This window comes from Camelus bactrianus, chromosome 6 (genome assembly GCF_048773025.1).
Source record: "Camelus bactrianus isolate YW-2024 breed Bactrian camel chromosome 6, ASM4877302v1, whole genome shotgun sequence".
Taxonomy (NCBI): Eukaryota; Metazoa; Chordata; class Mammalia; order Artiodactyla; family Camelidae; genus Camelus; species Camelus bactrianus.
In genome coordinates, this window is record NC_133544.1 from 67,007,990 (window position 1) to 67,026,707 (window position 18,718).

The 18,718-nt window shown below is 39.2% G+C and overlaps 1 protein-coding gene across 4 annotated transcripts in view; it reads left to right on the forward strand.

The window, feature by feature from the left end:
• The window catches only part of FMN1 (formin 1), a 361,575-nt gene that overhangs the window by 90,306 nt on the left and 252,551 nt on the right, over positions 1-18,718 (forward strand). For all 4 annotated transcript variants that reach the window (XM_010965320.3, XM_074365871.1, XM_074365872.1 and 1 more), the window contains one exon: positions 620-737. In XM_010965320.3, coding sequence (XP_010963622.2) covers positions 620-737 — 118 coding nt within the window. The remainder of the gene's footprint in view (positions 1-619; positions 738-18,718) is intronic.

The following is an 18,718-nucleotide window of genomic DNA, read 5'->3' on the forward strand; positions in this document are numbered from 1 at the left end:
TTAAAACATTAAATTTAAAGGTCTTTGGAAAAATTATCTTGGGTTGCAGTTAAAAACTAAATAAAACATAGCATTCTCCTAGTTGTAAAAATCAACCCCTATAAAAATACCTTGAATGTGAAAGCCATCTCATTCATTTATTTTTGTAGGAAAGAAAAGAATTGAAATGATCAATGTGGACTGCCTAGAGAAGTGTATCTTGGCCTATACCTAATGTTTATGGAAAATGCAGAACTGGTCTTTCTATTATAAATAACTCTGGAGTTGTTTGGGATACATTTGTAAACATTCCTATAAATGTAACCTTATAGTGCATTTGTACCTATAGCTTAAAGTATATTTGTGATTTTCTTAAGAAAAAGTTATATGATAAAACTTTATTGAAGGTTGTGCAATACTTGGCCTTGAGTCTTTGTTTTCACGCCAACTGATCACTTTACATTTCTGGAAGAGGATCGTACTGTAGTGACACGTTTCAGTTACCGTGAATGAGGGCAGTGTGCAACTGGCTACTGAAATTAACTTTAGAGTTAGAGTTAGCACGCTTGTTCTCGGGAATGGGTAGTTCTGGCCACATATCATTTAACTGATTCCTTTCTTTGTCCACTTTTTTCAACAGCCTGACCACAGCCCCACTGAGCAGGATGATAGGACTCCTGGCCGACTCCAAGCTGTCTGGCCACCCCCGAAGACAAAAGACACAGAAGAAAAAGTGGGATTGAAGTACACTGAAGCAGGTAATGTGAAAAGAAGCTGGGCACCCAGGAATGAATCTCTTGATGCAACGGCTATTCGTTCTAGCTCAGTAGACTCTGAGAATTTGAGTTTTTGTTTCATTAGAAAATGTAATGCTGAAGCCTTTTCTTCTTGGTTTCTCTGTTACAGTGAACTTTTGCACACATATCATTAGTGGATCTCTTAGAGATGAAAGGTGAATGCAGTGGAATGAATGAAGGGGGGGCACATGTGTAAAGTAGGGGAACCTTTGGGGACCTGATGGAGAAGGTAGATTACAGATGCCTCAGGAAGCAGGTGGCTGGCCCGCATATAAGCCTGTGTGAGCCGGCAGGGTTGCTGGAAGAGGCAGAGTGTGAGTCCCCAGGGCTGTAATCTGATTTGTTCTTTCTCTTTGAGTAGTGCTTTTAAGCTACAGGAACCTTGTGCACAGTGACTGCATAGTTACCATATCAGTTACTCTCACTTTTGTTAGACAGAGCTTTATTTAACGCATGGCCAATTTTAAAGTGGTCTAACTCTCGGGAGACCTTCCCAGGAGCTTTGCTTGAATATATTCAAATAGAATGGGAATCTAGATATTTTTACTCTTTAAATGAAGGGGTCACTTGAAATTAAAAAAAAAATGAGAGGATGATATATTTTAATTGTATGTGTGTGTGTCTGTATGTATCTCTCGTGAAACCTCTTCATCTTCCTGATGTTTGAAGATGACCTGTACAGGCTTAGGTTTTGCTGATTGTCTTAGGGTGTGTGTGTGTGTGTGTTGTCAGTTGGTTTGGTTATACAAAAATACTTCATTCCTATTCATTGATAGACACAAGAGGATAAAAGTTGGGGTGGTTTAGTAATATATGGGCTTTCCTGCAGGATCATAAAATTACTTTCAGTGATTGAACACACATATGACTCAGTTCTACAACCTGATTGCATTTAGCCTTCACTGACACTATTGCCAATTTGTGACTTCCTCAAGACATCAACTACGTCATAGCATTTTTTTCTGCAGTACTTAGTTTTTATTCTGTAAGTCCTCATAGGCTCAGTGAAAATATATAAAGCTATTTCATTCTTCTTGCCTACATTGGATTTTTCTAAAATTGGAATGCTTCTAATTGCAATATCGAACCACCTCCCAAGTTGTCTTTCTCATGATCTAGCACAATTTGGTGAAAAGTACTGAAGTTTGCTTTCATGAAAAACCAGAATCCTGTGAATTCCTTCTCATAGTTGACTTTGGTCATCTCTTGTCCCTACCAGTGTATTATGGCAGTCTTCCTTGTAAGATGAGGATTTGCTCAGTTGAGAAGGAAATAAATGTCGTAAATGGCTTTTCAATATACTTCAAGTAGTATTTTGGTGCATTTATACCTCTATGGAGATTCCTTAGTCTTTGTGCTTGTCCTCTTCCATTTCCAGGAGCTCAGAAGAGAGCTGTAATTACCTCTCAGTGTAATTAATTACACTGAAAGTCAGTGGCTTTCCCACTATCTCTCTCTCTCTCTCTTTTTTTTTTTTTTTTTCATGGGATGTGTGTTCTCAGAGCTCTGGTCTTGGATGAGATGGGGGATGAGAGGGAGGAAGCGGTGAATAATAACAGTTCTCTTGGGTGGGTTCTGATGGCACAATGACACCTTGCGACAGAAAGAAGGCTGGCTGTTGTCTGGAGAAGGCATCTAGGTCCCCAGCCAGCTCCCAGGGGTGGCGGTACTGCGGCTGACTTACAGTGCTCCCAGAGCCTTGTAGTGCTAATTACTCTGCTGATACACTTTAGGGGGAGGGAGTATCCAAGAAGATACCCCATGCCTGCAGGAAACTTATTTTTACCCCATTGCTCGATACCAGCATATGGTTGCTTTGTCATTTATTGCTAATCTTGAGGAAGTTAACATTTTCCTTGTGATTTCCTTAAACGCTGTAGTTGAGAAATCTGGAGTCCTAGAAGCATTTGGCTTGTAGCTTAAGACATTTTGTGGTATTTCCATTGGTTTGCCTGCCCCTAGGGAAATAAGTAAGAATTGCCGCTCTGTGTGGAGCCTACGAACAGAAAAATTAGATCTAAAACATTTCTAGGTGTTTGAAGTCTTACACCTTAACATCTTCTGTGCTTTTTCTTTTTTTCTGGCATGCATTATTCATTAAGTTAGTGAAATGGGAGATCAAGACCCCAGCATTCATATTTCAAGTGCGCTATTGGAATTCGGTGCTGTCGGCATCGAAGCCCAGTCCTTGGCAGAGCTGGGAATGAGATGGTGTTTTCCATCACGAGTCTCTCACTGTCTTTGTGCTGCCCTCGGCCTCTTTGGACTTGCCACTGCTTGTGTTTCCCTCTCTTCAGAGTTTCTCGTTCAGTGATCTTTTTCTGAGGCCTTGGGAGATCACTTAATATAGTAAACTTACTTTTTTTTCAAGGATACAAAGAAAGAGCTGATATAAGGGAAGCTGTCCCTTTAGTCTATGGCTTCTAGAGGCCTCTTAGCCATACGGGGGCAGCTGACCACTGCTGCTGGTGCCTGCTGCCAAGGATGCTGTCTCCTGCCGCCGCCAAAGCCACCAGCATCGCCTGTAGCTGTGACACTTGGCCGCTGAAGCCTTTGGCTCCCACTGGAGCCACTGATTCCGTCCTGATGACACTGTGATCCCCCTCAAGGACACTTCCACTGCCGATCTGTGAGCTCTTGGAACGTAGGTGGTGGGCCAGTTGAGAGGAGCACTAGCACTCCCCAGAGCTGTCACTCGGGGGTCTTGCGGAGATGCTGCATTTGACAGCTTACCATGCAGGGAGGGACCCCAGTGTTAACTCACTGCTGTGCGTGAATTGCTCTGCTCAAGTGAACAAGAGTCACTTTCTCCCACGTCCTGTGCTGTCCTTTCATATGTTGTTATCAGTGCAGTTCTGTGTTGTGTCTGGGATGCCTCAGAGCAATTTTGAGTGAAAAGAGCATTCTTCCTCCTGTTCCTCGGAATTGGGCTGGGGGCAATCAGGGACAGACCCCACGTTCTTCTCAGAATTGTCTTTCCTCCTCTGAGTACAGGAGCTTGCCAATGAAACAAGCTTGTGGGATAGTCTTGCTTTTTTTAGGAAGAATCTTTTAATGGGATCTTGACATCCTTAAATGGTTAATCAACTCACTTGAGTTGAGGTCCCTCTGCTGCAGACCAGAAACATCTGGAAAGAATAAACTTGACTACCTTGTGAAGCTCGGAGCAAAGTCAAACCCAGTCACAGCCAAGTGAAAAGGTGTGTTATGAATCAATACAAGGGGAACCTAAAAGAAAAATATCTGCCTTTCAATGTGAGGTGGCAAAAGCACTGTGTCTTGTGAGAAATAGAGAACCTGTGTTCTAGTCTAGTCATCCTCTGTCCTGTACACGGGGTTTATTTAAGGGTTAGTAACATGCCCAAAATCTTGGGAAAAAAGGACTGGAAATTAAAGGATCTAGGTATTGTAGAATAATGAAACCATAAAGATAACATGGGGTTAAACTTATTATCAGAAACTTGAAAGAAAACGTTTTCTAAACCGTATTAAGACACTTTTTCCTTTTGCTTTGTGAAGTATAAATGCACTTTGCCATATTTGTTTTTTCTTTGGATAATTAAATTTGCTCTTACTGTATCACCTAAGGTCCTGTCTGGAATCAGGTGAGGATGATTTGATTGAGAGTTGGTTGGGGACTATTTACAAAGGTGTGGGCAGGGTTTGGGGAAAGCAGTGAGAGATGGAGCAGCACTGGGCTAGTAATAGTAAGAAGGGTTTACAGCCCTGGACCTGAAGGGGAGGGGCCAGGAGAAGGTTCTGGGAAACCCAGAACATCAGAGGCAGGCTGAGGGGTGTGGAGAGGCCTGCCCAACAGGACCTATGGCCTTCAGTGGAGAGACGCAGCCAGTCCACAGGGACCTGACAGGGGCAGGGAGCTGGGGGAATAAATGCCTTGATTTTCTTCTCTTGCTTTCTGGTCTCCTGTCATCACTCCCCTTATCCAAACCCAGAGAAGTCAGAGGACTGGGAGCCATGTTAAGCTGGACAGCAGGGCCCAGAAGTGGGGGGAGGGTGGATCTGGGAATCAATAGAAGATGCTCAGCATGGTTACACTGCCAGCAGACTCCAAGTGAAAGAAGGTTCTAAAGCTTGTCAGTTGCTGGAGCAGAATTGGCAGGTGTTCCTCGTTACGCCTGACCACACAGGGCTCTGATGCAAGGACACCGGTAAAGACTCGTGTCTTTCATCCTGTGGGAGGGTTATGTTTTCTACTCCAGTCAGCTCATGGAAAGTATAATGGTTGTCGCTCAGAGCCTTGCTCTGGGTACGCCTACTTCACCCTGGCGTAGAGGCTTTGTTGACTGATTTCAGAGATCTTCCACGTGCTTTCAGTGTTTCCCGGTCTTACAAAATAAAATAATATCGAAAATAGCCAGAAATACCATAAAGCAAAACAAACTCTCTGTAATGTGTTTCGTAGAGAAGTCATTGCCACCGTGTTGAATTACAACAGGCCTATGTAAATTTGATACTTACATTTTTTTATCACACTGAATAGATTCTTTTTTATACCTGAAAATGTGACTTTGATTTTTCCTACATTTGAACAATGATTATATTTACAGAGATTTTTGTCTTTTCAAGTTACTATAATAATGAAAATAATGCTGTACATATTTTTGTTCATCAGTGCTTTCCTTTAATTAGAATAAATTCCTTGCAGTGGAATTGCTCAATAGAAGTGTATATATATTTTAAGGTTTTTGGTGCATACTTATTGCCAAACTTAATTTTTTTTTTGTAGATTTCTTCCCAGCATCTGTATGTGTATGTGTGGTGTATATGTACGTTAAATTGATTCCACCTTTCCTAGTTTTCTATGTGCCAAACTCAATTTTTAATCTAAAATTAATCAGTATGAAATTAAGACTTTGAAAACACTGAAAATATTTTCCCTCTTATCATTCCCTTTTAATTTCACTTACACTTTATGGTATATAGAAGTTTTAAGTTCTAACATAGTCTAACTACCCTCATTTTGTTGTATAGCTTTTCTTCTGGCTTTAGACCTCCCCTACTCAGAGATCGTCTGTATTTTTAAATTTAAGTAATTTCTTTCCACCGTTTCTTTACGTCTCTTCTTTTTTTGATTTCATATAAAAAACTTACTTTGGTGCATCACCTGAGGTAGGGATCTCAGACAACTTCTGCTTTCCTGAGTAGCTAGTTGTACAGCAGGCTTCTGGAGTAACTGTTCCTGTCTGTGCTGAGTCTGGGGCTGTCGGGCTTTCTGTTCTCTTAGTGTTTGTGTTTTGTACTGATCTTAATTATTGCAGCATTATAATAACTCTCAGAATCTGTTCAAGTTCTCATGCATACTTTTAAAAACTGCTTTTAGTTTTCCTCTTATTGATTCTTCCAGAAAACCTTAGTTTACCTGGTCAAATTTCAAAAGGATTCCTTTGGGTTTTTTAAATTGGAATTGCATTATTTTATACATTAATGTGAAGGTGGGGATGAGAATTGAGATCTTTAAAATGCTTAGTATTTCTATCTAGGAACATACCTTGTGAAACTATTCAAGTTTTCCTTTTTGACTCAATAAACTATCTACCTATCTATCTATCTATCTATCTATCTATCTATCTATCTATCTATCTATCTATATATCTATATCTCGTACTTTGCTTCTAAATGTATTCCTAGGTATATTATTTTTTGAACTACGTGATATGAAGTTGAATCTTACGATTTATTTTCACTAAAAGTCAAATGCATTCCTAAGAATCTAGTGACTCCTGCACATTAACTGCTTTATAGATTTCCCTCCCAAGGTCAGAGCTGGACTGAGTGAAGGGCACATTAGGACTGACTGACTGATCTTAGGGGTACCATCCCTCAGTTTTACTCTGGTTAGTGATTCTTAATATTCTGAGACTCCTTTAAAAACCTAATGATGATAGAAAGCTATGGAAGAAGACACTACACTTAATTTTGCTTCTGTAGTATTTCGGGCCTCTCCTACCCATCTGTGGACATCACCACCCTAGGTTTAGATGAAGAAACTTTGCTGCAAACACATGGCCCAGAGCTGGGCTTCTTTTCCTATTCATCTCCGATTTTGTTTTATGATGGATGGCGTGAAACATCTAATTATTTATTATGGTATTTAAAAAATGTCATAATATGTGCCTCAGCATCCTGAGAGGAAATAAAGTTAATGTTTGTGAGATTGAAACGGTACCATTTGGGAAACTGACAGTGGCTTAATTACCCATCGTAAAAAGGAGCATGAAAGTACCAAGAAGGAAAGCACTCAGGTTTTCTGAAACAAAATGAACTGTGCATATTTGATTTCTCTTTCAATGTGCATCTGGAAAACTCCTCTCACCACGGGCTGCACCTCAAGCTGGCCTGGGGCTGGGGCCTGGCCCATGGATGGCTCTGCTAAGGGTGAGCACCATGGCTTTTGTACAATGAGAACCCAGTACCAGGCGTCACAGTTATTGGGGCAGGCAAGCTGCCAATGTGTGTGGCATCTCTTGGGGCTTCCTCACATCATCCCGAACCTGGGAGTAGTTCAGAAACATCCCTATTTAGACTATTTTAGATAAGCCTCCTTCAGTTTAATAAAGATCTGCCTACTTTCTGGTCTGTTGCTATTTTGAGTTCCCTTGGTTATAAAGTGATAGAGCTGTTTGTCATCCTTCCTGGTGAGTCAGACTTCGTTGCCTCACCAGCCAGGGAGAGCTATAAATATCTTGGAATATTGTGGTCTGCGTACTTTTAAAAATTTCTTCACTCATAACCAACAGGCTGCATTAGCCATGAATGAATTTTCCCTTAACATCGTGTGTCTAGACAGATAGCCTAAACATCTTCTTTCACTGTCTAGGTAATAGGTTTGCTTCTTATACCTTTTATAGGATTTTGTGACATGTTACCATCACTTGTATGGAATTATGGTGATGGGCCGGAACTTGAGAGCTGTACAGACTAAAGACCAGGAAAGCCTTGCATTTTGTGGCTGTAGAAGGAGGGTGTACAGGGAAACTGGAGGTGACACGGGTATGTCAAGCTTCCACTGACTATAGGTGGGGGCTGTGGGGAGGGAGATTGACTTCCCCAGCACAGATGGGAACTAACAGTGGATATTAAGCAGAGGGAGTCCCCAAATGTGGACCAGCGACTCAGGAATCAAATGCTTGTGTTCCAGGAAATATTAGTGAACGTTTTTGGCTCAGGGGAGTTGAGGTAAAAAATTAAAATATAGAATCTGAAATTTTTAGCATATGAAAAAATTAGAGCTGGAAGCATCTTAGAAATCATTTTATTCATCTTACAAATGAGAGCCAGAGCTGTATGACTTACTGAAAGATACATGTAATTAATAAGAGCCGAAATCACAGTTGGAAAAGAACGGCAGCTTCAGATTGGGGGCAGGGGGTGGTTGGAGAGTGATGGATTTTTTTTTTCTACCAATATACCAACAAAGATCTGGAGGGGAAAGCACACACAGGATCAGGAGCATTTGAGAATTATGCTTGTTATTAGAAAGCAAAGAATTATGGGACCGGAGTGAGTCCATCTGAGTAATAAAGGAGAGAGCATATGAGGACCATACCGGCTCACCAGACACATCCACAGAAATTGACTGGGTCATTGCATGCTGCTTTTTGACTCATAAAAATAAAAAAGGGTTTTTTTTTTTTTTTTTAAATGGTATCTTTAATGCTCTCAAGGGTCGCATAAGCCATGTAAAGCAAATAAAAATGCTTCTGGTTTGCGAATTCTTGCAAAGTTCAGGTGGGGCTCATCACCGAGTGACAGTGTCTGTGCTGAAGTGTGGGGTGCACCAGTATTTGATTTTAGGAGGTGTGTGAACAAATATTTTCATTGTAATAGTTACATATTTCAGTATTTTGTGTTTCAGAGAAAATAAAATGAGCACTCAAATCCACTTTGAGGCTGCTTCGGGGGAGATGAGACTGGATTTTTTTGGGGGGGGTAATTAGATTTATTATTTATTTTGCATTCTTTTTTTATTGAAGTATAGTTATTTATTTGTTTATTTATTTAATGACAGTACTGAGGATTGAACCCAGGACCTCATGCATGCTAAGCATGTGCTTTACCACTGAGCTATACCCTCCCCCACTGAAGTTTGATATGCTATATCATTTGCCCCATTTTCACAAATACCTCCCTTTAGTGTTTTTCTTTCTCATAATTTCTATCCAGGTGGCCCCATTTTTCTTGTCTCCCTTGAATCTTCCTCTATCACCAGCTGCCCAGTGCTCCAGATCCTCTAGGTAGCCATTTTGCTGTTCCACCGTTGGCACCCTCCTGTCCCAGACCCCACCATGTCCTTTCACTCGAAGGCCCCCTCTTGTCCGCCTTTAGTGTGCCCAGGTTGCCAATTAGCACAGCAAAGAAAGGGCACTCACTCCTTCAGATCCCTCCTCCATGGAAAGCAGCTGGGAAACCGTACACTTTTTCCTCCTCTGTAGACAGAACAAAGACTGTACTTCTGAGAAATAACTAAATGCAAAGCTTCAATATCTAAACTCTTGAGCATTGCTCCCCAGATAAAGGGAGGCACTGGTGGAATGAGTGAGAATATAAGACGAGAAAGGTAGAAGACCTTCACAGAGAGAAAGTAAAGTTGAATCAGGGAAATCTTAGGGGCATGCTTAACTTTGGAATTCCCTTTAGTTTGGGTTTCATGGATTTGAGCATCAGATAGATTTGAGTTTGAAGCTTGGCTCTGCCATGTACTAGCTGTGACCTGTATCAGTGTCCCCCTTTATAAAAATGAGTTCAGTGATGATAATTTAAAATAATTATTGTTAAGATAAAATGAGAGAATATTTGAAGCTTGGTGGCATCACAGTGACTTTTTAAAAGACAGTTTTTATTGAAGTGTAACGTACATATGGAAAATTGCTAATATTACAAGTGTTGATGAAAAAAATTATCTAAGAAAGAAATGGAGAATTTTTTTCAAGCCAAATTGAGGATTATAACCCAGGAACAGCCTCTCAGAAAGCTCCAGGAACTGTTCTGCCCATTATAGATGCAGGCACAGTTATATAAGTTTTTGAGACAGAAGGCTGTGCATTAAATGATGTATTATTGACAGTTTACACATCCCAGATCTACGTGTCCAAAGTGAATAGTGGGTCATTGTGGCCCCTTACAAGATTAAGAAGGAAGGGTATCTCCTAAGGTATTACCTTGCTGATGCTAGGAGAATGTTGCTTTTTATGGTTGGGCAGATATTTCTGCTGATGGAGAGGTTTGGTCAGTGGTTCATGCAGATATACAGTGCACAGTAGAGAGGAGACCAAAGCCCAGAGAAAAATTTTTATGTGTAAGTTTTCCTTGACTTGCCTTAGAATATGAATTTTTATTTCATCACAAGTGTATAGCTCTATGAATTATGACAAAGTGAACATACTCTGTAACCACTATGGAAATCAAGAAATAGTATATTGCCTATCCCCAGAAGCCCCCATCTTGCCCCTTTCCTATCACCACAATTTCCTTTTCCCTCCAAAGAAACCACAGTCCTGATTTCTAACATTAGAGATTAGTTTCAGTTGCTTTTGACCTTAATATAAATGGATTCATTTTGTATCTGGCTGCTTTCCCTCAACATTACACTTGTGAGAACCAAACTTGTTATTCCATGTACCTGTAATTTATCTGTTTTCATTGCTCTGTACTATTCTATTGTGTCAGTGTATCACAATGTATTTATCCATCCTAAGGATGATGGACATTGGTGCTGTCCCCAGTTTGGGGCTGTTATGAAGATGTTGCTATCAACTTTCTTGTACGTGTCTTTGGTACATGTGGGAACACATTTCTCCTGGGTATATACTTGGGAGCAGAATTGCTGGTCATAGGCTATATCTGTATTCAGTGTCAGTAGATGATACCAAACAGTTTTCCAAAGTGATGGTGTCAATTTATGCTCCTGTCACCAGAAGATCTCAGTTCTGGTTGCTCCACATCTTTGCCAACGTTTGGTTTGGTTGGTCTGTCTTTCTAATTTGAGCCATTCTGATGTTAGTTGGTGTTTCCCTGATGAAGTACTTTTTCATATGTTTATTGGTGGTTAGATATCCTCTTTTGAGAAGCACCTATTCAAACCACTTGTCTGTTTTAAGTAAGTAGTCTTTTATAATTTTGTGGAGAAGTTCTTTCTATGTGCTGGATGTGAGCCCTTTGATTGTGCTGGAAGTATTTTACTCTGGGTTGTCTTTTCATCTCTTAATGGTGCCCTTTGATGAATAAATTCTCACTTTCCCTAAAATCACTCTTGTCCTTATGATTAGGGCATTTTGTGCCTTTTTAAGGTAATCTTTCCCTAACTCAGTCATGAAAATATTCTCTTAAATTATCTTAAAAAAGGTGTTAGTGCTCTTCATTTGTCATTTAGACTTACACAAAAATCAATGCCCAGTATATTGTATGAGTTGAGGTGGGGTCACATTTGTCTTTTCTGTATCCAAATTAACTAGACTTATTTACTGAGAAACTCACCTTCCTCCCCTGGCCTCTCTGTTCTGTTCCAGTGTTCTTTAGGTTTGTCTACCTTTGTTCAGTTTAACACTGCCTTAATGACCATAGCTATAATAAGTCATGATCTACTAGAGTGTGTCCTTTTACCATGGTTATTCTCAGTTCTTTGTATTTCCATATGCATTTTGGAGTTACTTTGTCAATTTTGACATTATGATTTTTGATTGCATAGACACCTTTACAGTACTGAGTTTTTAATTCCAGGAACATAGTATGTATATCTTTCCATAAATACTTATTTGAATATAGTCTTTTCTAATTTCTCTGTTTAGTTTTCTTTGTGAAGGTTTTAGTTTACCTTAAATTTAAATCTTTTCCTAAGTATTCTAAAATTTTGATGCAGGTGGCATATGTTTTTGAAAATTCCATTTTCTGACTTTTTTGAGAATCTCTCTCAATAAAATAGTAACTGTAACTTGTTGAACTATTTCCTTATTGATGAAACTTTTAATTACTTAAAATCTTTTACTATTGCAGACAGTGCTTTAATGAAATTGTTGTCTGTCTGTTTTGTGCATACCTGGGTTTGGTAAAATAGAAGCAGAACTGTGTGTTAGAGTTCCTGCCCTTTTTAACCACTGGTGTGCACTGCATGGTTGCTCTCTCAGAATACTTAACCCATTAATGCTCAGCTAGAACAAGAATGTCCATTGCTCACACTTCACCAATATTCATTTAGTTTATGCCAGTCTAAGTTTAAAAATTGCATCCTATTATTTTAAATTTGTATTTCTCTGTTACTAGCATAGTTGGACATCTTTTCATTTTATTTGCTTTTGTGACTTGCTTGCTTGTGTTCTTTGCCCTTTTGTAAATTGAATCTTTAGTCTTTATTCTCTGATTTGAAAGCAGTTTTTTAATATATTAAGGAAATTAGTCCTTTGACTGTCGTGTGTATCACAATCGTAATCTTCAGTTTGCTGTGTGTTTTACCTTTTGCTGTCTTTCATTATATGGAAATTTTATTTTAATGTAGTCATATCTTTTCTGGAATTGTTACTGTTGTTAGTCTTAAGGAAGCCTTCCCTAACCTAAATTTTAACAATATGTGTATTTTAACTATTACACATATATGTTTAGATTTTTATTCAGTCAAGAATTTGTTTCTGTGTGTGGTGCACATAAGGATGGCAGGGTGCTGTAGGGAGCTTGACTCATGGAGTCAAACTAGGCTTCAGCAGTTACTGAAGCAAGTTAATTGCCTTTTACTGGGCAAGTTACTGAGTGACCTAATTACCTATTTACCTTGGGTTCCTTATTTGTGTAAAAAAATTTTTCTTTTTAGTAGTCAATGAAATAATGCATTTAAAGACCTTAGCACAGTGCCTGGCACATTATGAAACCAAAATAATGTAAGCTACTATTAGTTTTTTTTCCCCAGATTGATAATTACTTGCCCCAACATCATTTAATGAACAGTTTGTTCTTGCTCTCTAGATAGGGAGTGCCAACTCTCACATATATAAATTCTTTCCTATATGCTGATCCAGTTCTAGATCCTTTAATTTTTTTTGTTTATATTTATCTAGACCTTGTGCCAATTTTACGTCTTTGCAGTTGAGGTAGTTTTAAAGTTATTTAAATATCTGTCAATTCAAAACACCTCAATTCTTTTTTTTCCTTCTAAATTTTGTTTGGGTAGTTGTACGCATAAATTCTTGTATATGAACTTGAAAGTCAGTTTCTCAAGATCTATGAAACGATCACACTGGGATTTCAATTAGAATTATATTAAATCAGTGTGAGAGGGCCTGATAAATACTGAATCTTATCATCCAGGAACATAATTTCTCTCTCCAGCTATTCAAGATTCCTTTTATCTTCTTCAGTAAAGTGATACAATTTGCTTTTTATAACTTGTGCACATTTAAATCAGTTTTTGCATGTTTGATTATAAATGAGATTCATTTCTCACTATGTTTTAAAACTAGTTTTGTTGGTAAAACAAAGCAATTTTCACGTTTCCAGTCCTGACTTTATCCTCATGTTGGTTCTGCTAGTTTTCCAGTTGAGAGCCTTGGGATTTTTAGGTTTTTTTTGGTAGAAAAATCATGAAAAAAATTTTTTTTTAATTTTAAAATATACATAACATAAAATTGACCATCTTAACCATTAAGTTTTTGTCACTTTATTCATTCAGAACATTAATTAACACTTTGTATGTGTAGCACATAATGGTTTACATAAAATAAGTGAATCGGAGTTAAACATTTTTAAAGTAGAGTTGAGTATATTCATGTTGTGTAACAGATCTCCGGAACTTTTCTGTCTTGTACAACTGAAACTCTGCTCATTAAACAACTCCTCACTTCTCTCTCTCCAGACTCTAGCAACCACTCTTCTACTCTCTATTTCTATGAATTTGACTATTCCAGGTACCTCGTATAAGTGGAATCATACAGTATTCGTCTTTTTGTGACTGGCTTGTTTCACTTAGCATAATGCCCTCAAGATTCATCCATGTTGTATCATGTATCAGAGTTTCCTTCCTTTTTAAGGCTGAATGGTACTGCCTTGTACGTCTGTGCCACATTTTGCTTATTCATTCAACTGCCAGTGGACACTTGGGTTGCTTCCACTTTGAGGCTGTCGTGAGTAATGCTGCCAGGAACATGCCTGTACAATATTTCCTTGAGACCCTGCTTTGAACTGTTTGGGGTGTATACCTGGAAGTGGGATCGCTGGATCATATGGTACTTTTATTTTTCGAGGAGCCTTCTTACTTTTTCCATAGCTGCTGTACCACTTGACGTTCCCACCAACAGTGCACGAGTTCCAATTTCTCTACCTTGTCAACACGTGTTATTTCCTGAGTTTTTTATTTGTTGATAGGAGCCACCCTAATCTGTGTGAGCTAGTATCTCACTGGGTTTTGATTTGCATTTCTCTAGTGATGAGTGATGTTGAGTGTTTTTTCATGTGCCTGTTGACTGCTTGTATATCTTCTTTGGAAAAATGTCTGTTCAAATCTTTTGCCTATTTTTAATCAGGTTTTTAAGATGAGAAAATAAAACACAAATCATTACCTGTATTTCTTTCCTAGTCCTTTTCTATGCCTAGGGCCTCCAAAACAAAGCTACAAAAGTGGTGAATAGCGGACATTCTTGTATTATTTCGGATTTTATAGGCTTCCTTCTAATGTTTCCCAGTTAAGCATTATGTTGCTCGGAGATTTTTGGTCAATAACCTTTATCAAGTTAAGGGACGTTCTTTATATACCTGGGCTTCTAAGTGTTCGTGTCACAAAAAGTAGTTTGAGTTTAACGTACGAGGGGTGGGGGTGTATTTATTGAAATGACCATGTGATTTGTGTGATTTTCTTTAATCTGATTATCTAGTAATGACATTTTAGATTTATTAATGTGGAACCATCTCTGCACTATTTCAACATGATGAGATGCTAAATTTGATTTGCTGATTTTCTGGTCATTTTAAAGAAGGAAAAGTCTTAGCCAAATATAATGATTTTTGGGAATTTAAGATAAGGGAAACTAAAGGAAACTATGGAGACATTTCCTGTATTTTAATTAGCAAAGTATATAGTGACCCCGTGTTGGAGCACTGGTTTGTTAAAATGGAAACGGCAACCAGATGGTTTCTAGATCTGCCTCTGTGTTGTTCTCTGATGTTATTTTTTCCTTAACGTTAAGATTTCTTCTTGCGTGTACCACCAATCAAGACAAGTGGAAGTGAACTTTGAAAAATAGCTCTGTTGTCTGCTGAGTTACTTGCCACAGCTAGGACGACTCCTCGGTGATGTCCCCTGACTTAGTTAGAACACATATTCTATCTTGTGTTGTACCCTTAGAAGCTGCAGGTAAATGGTGGTGACATCAGAGTTACTGTTGCTCCTAGATCATATCTAATTCTTATTTAGTAACATCTAGCACATAATTAGTGTCTAATTAATTGATTATTAATTCCACTGTTACAAATAATAATATATTCATGCATCCATTTAGCAAATATTTACTGAACATCTACTATGTACTGGTAAGTTTGATAGATGCTTGGAATATGAAGATGAATCAGACAAGATCCTTGCACTCAAGCAACTCAGTTCTTTTTCTTTTCCACTTTTACTTTTTTTTTTTGGTGGCAGGGCAGTAGGTAGGTGGCAGAGAGTAGCACGGGGAAGAGAGAGGTGAAATGCATACAGATAAGTGCACTAACATATTCTAAAGCTCTTATTGAAGAATGGATAGCATCTAATAGAGCACAAAGGAGAGGATGATCAATCCTGTCTGGGGGGACTAGGGCAGGCCTCCTGAGCAGACATGGACAATAGGAGGCAGGATAAGTGAGGTGAAGGCCAGGCAGACCAAACGTGCAGAGGAAAGACGGGGCAGGATTTGTCTGAAGAATAGCAGGTAGTTCATTATGCTGGATGAACAAGGGGCAAAGGGAATGATGTGCAAGGGTGTAGACTTGGAGGAGGCCAGGTCTTTGGGGGAGAGAGAAATCCCATGGTGTGCCATGCTGAGGACCTTGGGCTGTAGACAGTGCGGGGAGTCATTGAATGGTTTCAGGCAGGGGAGTGACAGAACCAAATATGGGGGTTGTAGGACTGCTTTAGAGGCACTGAGGGTGATTGTGGATGTGGGAGCAAGGTGAGTGGCTGCTGTGGGGAAGTAGGCAGACCAATTTTGAGTGGTCCAAAGGATAGGTGAAAGAGGCAGTCAATGATCTCTGTTTTCTTGTGATCAGATACATTCAAAAAATCTTTACTTGTGATACTCGGTGATAATGGAATCAGAGTTAATAAAAAACTTAGATTACTTTGGATTCATTTAAGGTGATGGGCTTATACCTCTTGCTAAGCCTATTGCCAGGGCTACTGGAGGAATAAAATGATTTGAATCTAAACTCTTTTCTTTGCCCAGCCTGGAATGAATCTGGAACTTAATAGTGATAGACGGTAATCTTTATTAGATTTATGGTTTGCCCAATTCACGGATAAAACACACGTGTTCAGCTCTAGGTCAATTTGCCTGAAACAAACACAAAACCAGTTGTCTAAAACCAACCTACCTAAATTAATATTCTCAACAACGTATTTCTGTCTTTAACAGTAAGTAAGCATGTTTGCAACACTCAGGCATAACCCATTGCCATCCCACCAGCGAATGTCTGTGATGAGTCACTCACTTTCTGAGGACATCGATTGTACCTTCTTAGCCTACAAAATTGATACTGTGTCTTTCAGACTTGGTAAACCGTTTACCTCTGCCTCTTTATCTTTCACATTCTGCCCATCCTTCCCCCAGTTCCAGTGTTGCTTCCTTTAGAAAGTCTTTGACTATCCCACCCTCTCATGAGCATCTCTGAATCCCTTGGCCGCCAGATACTGCCTATAATAGGTCTTCTGTTGTTGAATTTTTATTTGTCTTACATCATGTAACATTTTATGTTTGTTTTATGCCCCAATTCAGTCTCTCAGTCTTTAGTGGGGAAAAAAGTGATCTGGGGAGCCCTTTAATTTGGATATTTGGAGTAGTATCCAGGAATCCGCCTTTTCACAAGATGTGCAGGTAATCTGGAATCGTGCTAGGTCAGCAGTCTTCAAACTGGGGGACACAGATGGACCCTCCAATGGGTAAGGTGGGGGCATGAATAATTTTGAGCAAATTACCTTCCAGATCCTCAGCTTTCTTCAGAATGCTCTTACTTTAAGTGGACCTTTCACCCAATTTATAACAGAAAGGTATCTCACCTCTTCCAAATCTTGCTGTACCCTTGCCCAGGTGTAAAAACCTCCAGGGTGTCCAAAAAAAAGGATAATTCCAAATAATGGTATCTGGGAAGCTTTCTTTACTAGAGCACCAAAAAATTTATCCTGTCCATTCCAATAAGAGATACATTTCCAATTAAATTTTAATGTTTACCAATTGTCGCATTTTAGTATGATTTCAAATGTTGGATACTAATGAAAAGTTTTGATAACTCAGCCTAGAAGTAACCTAAAACTAATTGTGATCACAGGAAAATTTTAAAAATCACTTTTATATTTGTATTCCTTGAAAATTACAAGAGAGTGAATAATAGGGATTCAAGCATAAAACTATTGCTTTTGTATAAATTCTGTTGGAAACAAGAGAAACTGAAATGCCTTAAAGGCTAAACAGGAATCATGTCAGATGTCTGAATGTTAAATCAGTTTGTTCACAGCCTTTTTAAACAGTAGTGCTGAGTGGCAAATTATGATGATACTAGATTCTATTAACTACGTTTAAAACAGTAATAGTTTTACTTTTAATTCAATATTCATCAAGTCTCCAGAATTTGTTTTTGCAACTATTTAAACAACATTGGCAAATTTTAGATGCCAGTTTAAAAACGTGAGGATTGTGCTGTTTTTTAGAAAAATTGTAGTGAGTGCCTGAGCGATAGTGCATGAAGAACACTCTTCTGGTTTGTGCTTTGAAAGCTACTGCATCAGAATCACTTGTGACCATGTTAAAAATGGAGCCCACTGGGTCTGATCCAGGCACAACAACGTGTATGACAAGAGCTGACATTGGCTAAGTGCTGTGTGTCCAAGCAAGTGAAAGTGACCGGTCCATTTCTGCAAAACATGTCAATATTGTTTGTCTTTCCTGAGGGCACAGCCGCTTTCCCTGTGGCTTACTGCCTGGTTTTCAGCGGCTCTAACCGGAGCCTAAGGTTACAAAGGACACAGCCAAATCCCTCAAGAACTTGCTCCCCGTCCCTCCCCACCCCTGCACCTGTGGAGTCAGCCCATCTTCACAGAGTCTCAGAGGAGCTTCTGGACTCTCTCCCCGACCTCTTCACCCAAACTCAGACCAGCTGTAGGGTATTTGGAGGAGAGTGGGAATGTCATTGTTACTACCAAGAACAAAGAGATTCTGTCCTGTTGTGCTGTACCTGGGGGACCATCCCACTTCTGTGTCAGGTATGCGCTGATCTGCCAGAACTCTGAGCCTGGGCTCTGGGAGGTCACTGAGATGGGAATGTGGTTTCTGTCTTGCTTTTGTTTCTTAATTTTAATAAGGATCAGAAACACGTCATTTAAAAAAAACAGATGTGAATGGTTATAACCTTGATGCAGCGTATGGGACAAAGAGCAGAGGGAGGCACAACAAAATGCCAACAGTGTTGTTTTTAGAGGGATGGATTTTCCTGTTTCTTAAATTCTAATTCTTAAATATATGCATGCACATATTGCTTTTGCAATTCAGAAATCTGTTCTAAATTATCCTTTCTGAGAGAGGGGATACCGGGCACTCATAAATGGCACAAACTGATAGGCTGCACCTGTACAACAAGAGGCTACTTCCATTTCTCACCGATAATAACACTAATAATGAATCTGTGTGTTACATCTGCTGAGCCCCATGGAAATGAACTGTTAAACGTGGATTAAATAACTGTAATCCTTAGTATAATGC